An 11,712-nucleotide genomic window follows, 5' to 3' on the forward strand; every position below is an offset into this window, starting at 1 on the left:
AAAGAGTGTGAGCTCTGAAGCAAGATTCAAACTGCAGCTCCACTATCTCTTACCTGCGATATAAGCCTCTCTGAACCTCAGTTTCTACACATGCACAATGGGTATGATGAGGCTTCCCTTATTGGGCTGTGATGAGGATTGAGGGACATAAATATAAAAGAACCTAACTGTGGTAGGCAGAATAATGCCTCCCAAAGATTTCCAAGCCCCTAATAGCTGAGAGTCTGGGAATGTTACTTCACACGGCAAAAGAGACTTTGTGGATGTGATTAAGGTTACAGACCTTAAAATAGGGAGATTATCCTGGATTACCTGAGGGGCCCAATCTAATCACTTGAGCGCTTAAAAGTAGAAGAGGAAGGCAGAGGAGTCAGTCATAGAAATGTGGCAGAATAAGGGGAGACAGAAGAAATATGACAACGAAAGAAGGACTTTGTGTACCACTGCTAGCTCTGACATGTTTTGAGATGACATGCAACTATACACAATGACCCAAAAGAGGCCTCTAAGGGCTAAGGGGCACCCCTAGATGGCAGCCAGCAGAGAAATGTGGACCTCAGTCCTATAGCTACTGAATTCTGCCAATCACCTGAAAGATCCTGGAAACGAATTCTCCCCTAGAACCTCCAGAAGGGAAAGGAGCCCAGTCAACACCTTGATTTTGGCCTTGTGAGACCAGAAGCAGAGAAGCCAGCTGAGCCCACTGGACTTCTGACCTACAGAACTGTGAGATAAAAAATGGGTGTTATTTTAAGTCCCTAAATTCGTGGTAATTAGTTCTGGTGGCCATAGGAAATGACACACTAGAATAGTGACGTCTTGGTACATAGTGTGACCTGCTATATGTATGTTACCTGCCCTCAGAGAGGAGAGTTAGGCAAGATACAAGGGGCCTTTCCAGGACCCCCAAATGTTATGTGCTCTTAAAGAAATAAGCCTTTGGCCATTTTACAACCTAAAGTAGAAGGCTGCCTTTCTCTAGTGCTTTCCCGCTGTCCTGAGCACGGCCCCCCCCCCCAGGGGTAGCGGCCAGCAGCAGCCGCAGCAGGAGCAGGACACGCTGTGCTTCTCCCTGACCCGGGCAAAACAAGCCTGTGCACAGCTGACATCCACAAGGAAATTCACATCAGATCAGGTTGTCATCTCTCTGGTAGGATATCTCTTACCAGAAACCTTCAGTCCTACTTACCGTCATCCTACTGAGAGGGCAGTTTCTGTTTCGAGTATTTGCCCCTGATTGAAACATGGACGAGGAGAAGGTCATTTCCTGCTGCTGGAGCCTTCCTTCCATTTCCCTAAGCCAAGCCCATCTCCCCAGTCACACGTCGATATCTTCCAGCTGCCTAATCAACCAACCCCAGTCTTTGCCCGGAGAATACAGACCCTCATTGCTACACGGCTTTATTTAATAACTGGGACTCCCATGCTTTAATAACTGGGTCAAGTTGAAATAACATCCTAGGACACTGGGCCCTGAGCCAGGCGACAGAGATGTGGGTCCCTCAGCATTCAATCACGAACACGGGGTGCAGAAGAGCAAGAGGATTAAGGCCTACCCACTGGGCACAGACATGTGCCTCTAGCTTAAATCAAAATTGTAGATAGTTCACCAACCCACAGTAATTCTGCAGGGCTCCAGATCAGTAATTGGTGATCTTTCTGAAATACTCTTCGCTGCCCATCTAGGAGACCCATCTCACTGTAAGAAGATTGTAATAAAAAGAGCTGATATTGACTGTGTGATTACTTTGCACCAGGCACAGCTCTACGTAACTGTAAAAGTGTTAACACTAAACTCTCAAGGCAGTTTGATGAGTTAATTTCTATTATTTTTATCATTTTATCATCTAGCTTTTAAAATGAGGAAAGGAAACTAGGGCTCACAAAGGTTACATAACTTGACCAAGGTTAACTGGTAGTACGTGGCTGTAACTCAAACCTAGGCTAAAGTGTTTCTGTATACTACATAGCACACTGATTTCTCTTGATTGAGTTAACACACACACAGCCTTAGATCTCAACCAGGCACTGTGCCAGACCCTGGAGATACAAATATACTCAGAAACATTTCACTTCTTTTCTAGCTAACATGATAGAAGAGGAGACAGGTATGTAGAAAGAAATATATATTGACACATTTTATTAGCAGCATGAACCAAGTATAATATAATGGAAGAGGTCATTAGACCTGAAAAGTGGTGGAGAGTTATGTGAAAAAGGAAAAGTAGGGTTGAGAAAGGCTTCTTGGAGGAGGTAAAACTTGATCTTGGCCTTGAAGGATGAGCTGGAATTCTTTGGGTTGGAGAGAGAAGAAAATGTGGGGAAGGACATGTGAAGCAGAGGGAACAGAATGACTGAAGCACAGAAGCCTGAAAGTAGAAACGTCTCGGCATGGAAAAGTCCAGTGTTACGAGTGTAAAGTGCCTGACCAGGGCACCGATGTTAGCTAGTATCACACTGGCCAGAAGTCTTAAAAATACAAGAATCTTCATTACAAAAAATGAACCCAAAAAGAAAAAATCATACTCAGAGATGCTAAGAAGAGAGATAATACTCATCATGTCCTGCAACAAGCTTGATGATTGATAAACCAAAAAATTGGAACTTAGTGGTGATAAAAACCTCTGGTACACCAGATAAGCACCAGGGTTAGCTCAGGAGTTCAGTTCACAGAATTTCAGAATGGAACAGCCCCTTATGATGGGCAATTTGCCAGACAATCATAGAAGATGGAGTTCCTGGCCTTGAGAGGTTATTTATAATTCTTTCATTCACCCTTTTAACAACCACTTGTTGATTACCTATGATATGCCAGGCAATGGGACTAGCAATGTATAGGACTCACGTGGTCTCTCCCCTCATTGGGAAGGAGTCGCTATTGAACTTGAAGACAGCAACACAAATAGGTACTTTCAATATAATAAGGTAACTCATATGCACCAAACATGACTAAAAATACAGAGAAGGGGGACTTAACTTACACTGGGCTGATCCTGGGCTTTGGTCTACTGTGGGATCCTTTGACGTGGGTCCACTTATGTAGAAAGGTTCATCTGGCTCTGCACAAAGCACAGGCCTTGCACAGCTAGGCAGGTACAGTCCTGAGCTAGCTCTCAGGAGTATCGGCAACAATGCATGGCACTGCATGGCACACCAACATGGGGCCAAAAAAAAGGTCTAGTTGAATGAAAAATTACGGTAAGGATACAACTGTATCCATATACATTTTTAGACAATATCATATCAATATGAGCTATGTGGTAGCATGTAGGTTTGGGGAGGAAGGTAAAAGTAGATGTACTGTTAAGCTAGAAAGTGAAAGAAAGGGAAGTTGACCATGAATTCAGAAGGGAAGCTTTTGAACATTTTCATTGGCCTTGGAGTAAGACCAACCACCATCCCCTCCCTGAGCTTGTGAGCAAGCTTCACTTTCCTCACCTAGAAGGGTGTTGATAATGGTAAAGGGTGGCAATTATTTGGGGGTTGTAAGTTTATTCATCTACAAAGGGGAAACTATAACATCTTTGACATTACAGAGTGAAAGAAAAAAGTAGGAAAAAGAAGGCAAGGGAGTTAGACGCAAATGAGAGATAAGTGTCACACAGAACCATAGGCAATGTGCTCATCGTCCCTCTTTCCCTTTGTCATCACTAAAGTGAAGATCATAATACCCATTCTAAGGCTGTTATGAAGATTAATTTAGGTAATATACCTAATGTGTATTACCTGTTCCAAACATTCTATGCACTACTCCCTTGTCTTCCATCCAAGAAAACCCGTCACATAAAGATAAGATGAGATCAAAATCCAAATAAAAATGCTTGCAAATGTTACAAGGGAAACACAAATGTGAGGTGGTTAGATACTAGAGAAAGGAGCCCAAGGTTATCCCAGAGAGAAGATCATCAAACCTACGTAGGTTGCTTTGGATTGTCTCTCCTGGAACAGGCCTCCTCCTGCCCCACCATCAAAACCTATTCCAGGGCTTCCCTGGTGGTGCAGTGGTTGAGAGTCTGCCTGCTGATGCAGGGGACACGGTCCGCGAGGATCCCACATGCTGCTGAGCGGCTGGGCTGCTGAGCGGCTGGGCCCATGAGCCATGGCCGCTGAGGCTGCGTGTCCGGAGCCTGTGCTCTGCAACGGGAGAGGCCACAAGAGTGAGAGGGCCGCGTACTGCAAAAAAAAAAAAAAAAACCTATCCCAGCTAGATTCCTAAGAGCAGAGGTGGTCACCCAGGTGGCCTCTCCTTTACCTGACTTAAGCCTATTCCATTTTCTGCACAAAGCTACATTAAGCACATAGCCTCAGCAGCTCCCAGGATAAAACAGAGCATCACTGATCCGTACCTCTGAAAGCTGGGGACAGTCCTTCCCAGTCACTCTTCAGCTTTAGGGGGGTTGGTTGATCTCAGGGACAGCAGACAACCTTATTTAGCCAACCAGCTGCTCTGTGATACACAATGTCCCGAATGCTCAAAGTCTGATGGATGATTCTTTTGTATCCACATAAGCAGCAATGGGAGGAGAATCCATCAGTCTCTTTGGTAGCCTTAGGGTGTCAAGGCTGCCATTCAAATCATTCCTACCATAATTATTAACCACTGTTTTAATAAGATATCTGCCAGGCAATTCTTTTTCTTTCTTTCTTCCTTTCTTTCTTTCTTCCTTCCTTCCTTTCTTTCTTTCTTTCTTTCTTTCTTCCTTCCTTTCTTTCTTCCTTCCTTCCTTTTTCTTTTTTTCTTTCTTTCTTTCTTTCTTTCCTTTCTTTCTTTCTTTCTTTCTCTCTCTCTTCCTTTTTTTTTCTTTAATCATTAAAAAACTATCAAATTTCACTGGAGCAACACTTGCCTCAAGTCACATCAACAAGTTGTTTAAAACCCCTTCTGTCTGCCCAGTTCAACAGGAAGTCATGGAGAAGGGAATACTTAAAATACTCTGATTTTAAAGAATTGATAACGCTGTGGGGAAGAGGTCTACACAAAAAATAATCATAGGGAAGAGTTACACAGTATATTATACAGTACACTGCTACAGAGGGTCAGAGTGGTAATTTTATTTCCTGGATGTTATTACTATGGGGATGCAATGGAGGAAGTGCCATGGGTAGAGGATTTGGAGGAGTGGAATATTGCGGTGGGAAATTGCTTTGTTTTCCACAGCGTAAGAGAAAAACAACCAAGGGAGCGGACAGGATATGCACGCCATCAGAGTAATCACCAGAGCATGACTTTTTGACAAGAGTTTTCATCGTTTAGGGTAAATGTTAAAGGTAGTTCTAAAAGGGCTTTTGCTTTAGCATGAATGATGTGGCCTGTGTGATTTGGTGAGCTATTCAAAGGCCTTGTCCATATTGTGCCTTGGAGCCACACTTTGAACCCATTTTTCAAGCAAGCTAAACCCAAACTGAGCAGAGGATTGCACAGGGCGAGATCACTAACCAGGCCCAGTGACTGTGCAGGAAGGGACATCTTGGATACTTCTGCTATCGTTTGTGACCATGCCTGATCGCCCCTAGGGTTCCAGAATTAACCACATCTCAAAGTGTTTACCACCGCGAGGGGAACTTGTTTGAGTAATCCCGTTCAAAGGTTGAAAACACTATAGAACAAGGCGAGAAAAAGAGCTGAGAACCCGAGAGCCGCTAGGAAAACAAAAGCAGTTGGGGGCAGGTGAACCGAGGAGCGCCCACGACAGGCGAGGGGAAGTTCCCTGCAGACAGGCGCCCGCCACCTGTCTGCCCTCGGAGCGGTGCCCCCGGCTCGCTGCTCGCTGGGGGAAGCGTAGGGACGCCCCCACGCGGTGTGAGCTCCTGCGGCATGCGGCGGAGCTTCGGCGGAAACGGGCCGAAGTGAGAGGCGTGGAGGCGTCAAGGTCCAATCGCGCAGGAGAACGTCGGACCCCAGGAGAGGCGAGTGATCCTGGGCTCGAGAGGGGCCGGGACTCCGCGGTCCGGCTGAGCAGCGCCTGGGGCGGTAGTTCCTGAAGCGTGAGGATGGGAGTGAAAGCAGGAGAGGACGAATGGAGGGAGGACAGTGGGGCCCACGGCGGTGCGGGAGGCAAAAAGGGAACAGCAGACAGGGACAGGGGAAATGAGGCCCCGGTGAGCGTGGCAATACGCGCTCAGCCTCGGGGACACTGACAGGAGGGCGGGGGACTGGGGCGGCAGGGCGTGACCGGGAAGCCCGGCGCGCGCCACCGCCGGGGAGCTGGCGGGAGTGGGAACTCGAGGCCGCGCGAGTCGTGAGGGCGACGCGTTAACAGCAGTCGCGGCGGGGCGGGGACGAGGCCGAGCGCGCGTGCGCGGCCCGCGCGGGAGGGGGAGCGGGTGTGGGGCGGCGGGAGCGCGCCTGCGCGCGGCCAAGCCGCCTGGGCGCCCGGTCCTGACTGTGACGGAAGGCGGCGGTCGGTCCTCTCTGTAACGGCGGCGGCGCCTGCTCCAGACACCTGCGGCGGCGGCGACCCCGCGGCGGGGGCGGAGATGTGGCCCCTGGTGGTGTTGCTGCTGCTGGGCACGGCGCGCTGCGGTGAGTGGTCACTCGCTCTTGGCTCTGCGGCTAGTGTCTCGCCGCCCCCGCGGGTGTGTGGGCTGCGCCCCCTCTGGCCCGGCGGCTCCCTGGAGAGGGTAGCTAGGGCGCGGGGCACGCGGGCCCTGCACGCCCGGGGTGCGGACGTGGGAGGGCCCCACGGGTAATCTGCGCCCCCTTCTTTGCTTCCTTTGCCTCCTCTTCCTCTTCCTCTGGGTGAGAGCGGGGCTCATCTTCCCCTGTACTCCACCTCCAGATGCACACACTGAGGAAGACTCCAAACCGTGCATCTCGCGCAAAAATCAGCTGTAGAGAGAAAGGGCGCGATCAGAGGAGAGGGGTTGGCAGCTGTTAGGGTCCCCCCTCTTTCGCACCCTCCTCAGTGCTTTAAACGCATTTGGGGTTGAAGGAGGGAGAGTGGGAGGGCCCGAGCCTCATGCGATGCAAGTGCGCATTTTGGCGAAGTCTGAAAGAAGGGGTTTCTCCTGTTTGCCCTCCCACCTGAACATAGGAGTTAAGGGGACGTAAAGGACAAAGTTTCATTTCCAGCCCAGCGTTTGATAAGATTCTTCTGGCTGCCTTTTTTTTTTTTTTTTTTTTAATACCCTAGATATAAGCTTCCTGGATGGAAACTCTTTCTCGCTACTCCCACGCCCCATCAACCACTTTAATACAGTCCGAATTGCACGTTCAAGTTTTCCTACTTTTTTTTAGGGGAACCATTTTAAAAGTAATCCAGATTTCGCTTGAAGTATGAAGACAGTAACCTCTAGTCAAAGCATATTTGCGTCAGAGTGAGGTTTAGTGTCTTTCTACGCCAAAGGCGTTTTGGCCCCCCAAGCTTTTGGAATCCATTTCTCTTTTTTAAAACGTGTGCTTCGTCTATAACAACTGAGGAAGGAATGGGAATTTTCGTGGCTCTACAGTGCCTGTCACACTTCACATCTATAGAGCCTCTTGTGAACTTTTTGTAAAATTCAGAATTGAGTTGGAGTAACAGTAACAAGCAGTTGTTACATTTTATTCTAGAATGCTAAGTTAATTACATTTTAAACGGGTTATTAGCCTCACTGTGCCATTCATAAAGGCTTGTGACTTCAAGCTATTTCCGAAATGCCCTTAAGTCCCGGCTTAGCTCTCTTTCCTCACTCTGAAGCCGCCTGGGATGTTGGAGCTGCTAATAATCTCTGTTATTTGAAGGGTTGATATTAGGTAAGGTAGTGTTTTCTGTTATCATTCTTAACGGCTTACTGCCCATTACTATCATTATAGCTCAAGTAATACTGCTTTCAGAAACCTGTTGTATGATCAGAAAGCCTTATATTGAACCCGATTATGAATTTGTAATAAAATATTACTAATTCAGACCGTTGGTCTCAAAGCTAGTTTGAAGCGTAAAAAGTGTAAATCATGTACTGTTTTAAAAACGGGGTCCTATTTTCAAGTAGATTAGAAAGAAGCGCTAGAATGGTACTTTTGGGGATAGAAATGGTTAGGCCTCTTTTAGTAATAGGTATGATCACATATAATTAGCACTCATTTACATACAATAGTAGTGTGCTCAAGTCCCTACAGTCTTAGAATTCAGAATTTATGGTATTTCATTGTATTTAGTTAATAATAACCTGAAAAAAAACCAAAACAGAGGCATTATGCATTTGAGTTAAGTGTTGAATATAAAACAGGAAGGGATAGTGTTTGTCATAGGATATAATGGATTTTTGTGCATGTGTGTTTAATATGTAGTTTTAAAAGAACATGTATGAAGAGATGTTAACAGTCTCAGAACACAAGTAGTTATAAACCAAAGTATTTGGGAGACTGAAATTAGATTCTAAAATGAGTAAGGAAGTCATGGATTTGTATGTTTATTTGTACTCAGGTTTGATTTGCTTTCATTTTCATTTATAAATGATTGTTAATGAAAGGCTACTTCCTGGTAACCACTACAGTTTCTGTTGATCTTTGTAGTAAAGGAAATTGTCTAAAATGCCCATTCCTTCTAATTATAGGAAAAATACAACATCCTTTATTGGTTTACAAGATGTAGAATGAGTTACTATTCTCCTTTCCTCCCCCCTCCCCCATATGTCCAATTATACATTGTTTAAAAGCACATCAGCAGTTTCAGTGGTATTCACTAACTGGTAAATAAAACGCTACTCATGTAAGGACAGTGATATGAACTGTCTTATTAGTGGTTGAATGATTTTTCTTTGTTCAAAGTGAGTTTTTAAAATCAAAGGTACACATGATTAAAAAAAACGTTTTTATTGTGTAAGTCTAGTAGTCATTTGGCTTGCTTAAACAAAAATGTTTTCTTCTCTCCTAAAGAATATATTACTTTTAACCACAATTTGCCATTTTAAGGAAGTAAATGCCTATTTAAAAGTACTTATTTCCGGGGCTGCCCAGCAGTCTAGAGGCAGTATGCTAAAGCATTACACTAAATGCCTACCATTAGGACATTTGCTCATGCTGTCATCTGTATTTTGGCAGATGTTTTATCTTTGCCACTGAATTGTTAATGGAGATTTGAAAGGCCAGGTTCTAAAGATGAAAAATAGGTGGTTTTCCCAACATTGATAAACATTCTAAATCCAAAATGCATTATTAAAACTAAGTTTGCATTCCTTGATGTTAATTCAACTCTAGCTACTATACATTTATGTTCTTTTCGTGATGTAATTTTCATATAACCATTTTACCCATCTTTTAGGTTTTTTGCTGTCATACCTTTTTATACAAGAGAAAATTTTTTTCTCTTTTTATACAAGAGAAAAATTTCTCTATTTTTATATCTTGTGCCTCAGCCTAATATAATGCACTCTTGGGTTGTGATAAAGCAACTTTCACTTTGTGTACTAGTGCCGATATTTCTTCTATGATAAAAGAACAAGAAGGATAGTGTAGGATCAATTTTGCTAAACTCATTGTAGTAATAAAGTAAAAAATATATAGAGCACCCAGGAAATTTGATTCTGATATACCTAGACTAAGACAATAGAACCTGAATTTTCCTTCTTTGTGGCTACATGGAGTTGCAACAGGAATTAGAAGTTACACCCTGCTCTGAATATTTTATTCCATCTCCATGGAGCAGTTGTATAAGACTTAGAATCTGGTCAATCCCAGGGTTTAAGATTTAGATTAGGAGAATAAGTGCATATTTGAATACATGTCACACTTATAGGTTAAAAAGCAAGGCAAGGGATTTGGCAAGTGCAGGGTCTATCAAAATTGCTTTTCCTGTTTCATGCAAGTATGAGCCCATGTTATGCTCTAAGCATTTTGGAAGGCCCTCTTGGACATACAGACAAATTTCGGACTGTATGCCTCTTAATAACTTAAAGTGTAGTTTATGAAGAGAAGGGATTTTTTGTTTTTATACCGCAGTAATACTTAATATATTTTAAGTACTTGATAAGGCTGTAATTCTGGATGTTACTGACTTTAAACTGCCCCGGGCCTTATAATTCTAGGTTGACCATTTCTGTTCCTATGAGGCCACTTTAAAACCGAGTGGGAGATTAGTTTGAGTTAGAACTAAACAGGTGTGGACACCTCCATTTTACCCCAGACTTTATTTAGTTTCTGTTGAGGAGATATCTGGCTAAATCCTCCTTTGACCCTAATTCTAACCCAGTTCAGTTTGAGACTCCAGTTCTTCCTACCAGAGACCAAGCCTGATGGCAAATATTAGTAGGATTCATTTCTTGCAGGTGTCTTTACTCAACAAGCTTTGCTTCATTCACCTTAGTGACTGCTGGGGCTTCTTACCCCAATCCTGAACATCCATTCCAAGCAAATAATTAACTTCCTACTCTACTGCAAAAAATAGTGATGTGTGGTGTGGACTCTCTCAACTTCCCACCCACCATTACTAAACTTGTCTATAATATCTTAGGCAACGTTCATCTCATTCTCCCCCTTCACCCAGCGTCAGAAGTGTTCCTATTCACTTTCCAAGGAAAGGATCCCCTGTCTACAGCTCTTTCACTTCCACCATCTCGGAGACCTGCCTAATCACCTTAATCCTTAAGCTTTGAACCTTAGATCTTTCCTTCTTCATTGATTCCTTCATCTTAGCTAGCAGACATGCTCAAGTTTCACCCCATATTAAAAACATACAAGAAGAACAACCAAAAAAAACCTTGGCCTTGTCCTGGGCTCCACGCTCTTTCCATTATTGCCTTCTTTCTCTGCTTTCTTATACTGCCGAGTCCCTAGTCTGCTGACATTGCTGCAGGTAAAGAAGCTAATGGTGAAATTTTAAATCTCTAGAGGCTGTTTTTACTCATCCTGCTTGACATCTGTTTTGTCCATATTAAGACCCTTGGTGTCTGCAGTGGCATTCTTTGCTGCCTCACCTACTTCTATCACTTCTTTTTCTCACATCGTTGGTTTGCTCCTCTTTAACTATTTGCTCCATAAATATTGGTATTCCCCAACACTTTATTCTCTGGTACCTGCTCTGTTTGCTGTGCAAGGACTCTCTGGGTGATCTTGTTTATGCTCACAGTTTCAATTACCACCTATATTCTTGGTAATTCCCAAGTCTTTGTAGCTCAGACTTTTCTTCTTAAATCCAGATTGATGTATCCTGGGATCTACTGGACATCTCCATTTCATTGCACCACAGGTACTTTTAATACTCAGCCTATTAAATATTGAAAGAACATTCACCCCTAAATCTCTTAAATCTCTTTTCTCTATAGTTAATCCACAGTCTAACTAGTTATGCATACTACTGATATTTTAGCTAGCAACTTTATTTTTATTTTATTTTACTTTTTAATTTTTTTAACAACTATATTGGAGTATAATTGCTTCATAATGGTGTGTTAGTTTCTGCTGTATAACAAAGTGAATCAGCTGTACATATACATAATCCCCATATCCCCTCCCTCTTGCGTCTCCCTCCCACCCTCCCTATCACACCCGTCTAGGTGGTCACAAAGCACGTCTAGGTGGTCACAAAGCACGGAGCTGATCTCCCTGTGCTATGCGGCTGCTTCCCACCCACTATCTATTTTTCGTTTGGTAGCGTATATATGTGCATGCCACTCTATCACTTCGTCCCAGCTTACCCTTCCCCCTCCCCGTGTCCTCAAGTCCATTCTCTACGTCTGCATCTTTATTCCTGTCCTGCCCCTAGGTTCTTCAGAACCATTTTTTTTTTTTTTTTT

The 11,712-nt window shown here is 44.1% G+C and overlaps 1 protein-coding gene across 1 annotated transcript in view; it reads left to right on the forward strand.

The window, feature by feature from the left end:
* Nucleotides 1-6,369: 6,369 nt before the first annotated feature.
* CD47 (CD47 molecule) overlaps nt 6,370-11,712 on the forward strand; it is a 56,542-nt gene continuing 51,199 nt past the window's right edge. The window contains exon 1 of the mRNA XM_007450538.1: nt 6,370-6,523. Coding sequence (XP_007450600.1) covers nt 6,478-6,523 — 46 coding nt within the window. The 5' untranslated portion in view covers nt 6,370-6,477. The remainder of the gene's footprint in view (nt 6,524-11,712) is intronic.

Source organism: Lipotes vexillifer, unplaced genomic scaffold (assembly GCF_000442215.2).
Source record: "Lipotes vexillifer unplaced genomic scaffold, Lipotes_vexillifer_v1.1 scaffold946, whole genome shotgun sequence".
In the NCBI taxonomy this organism is placed as follows: domain Eukaryota; kingdom Metazoa; phylum Chordata; class Mammalia; order Artiodactyla; family Lipotidae; genus Lipotes; species Lipotes vexillifer.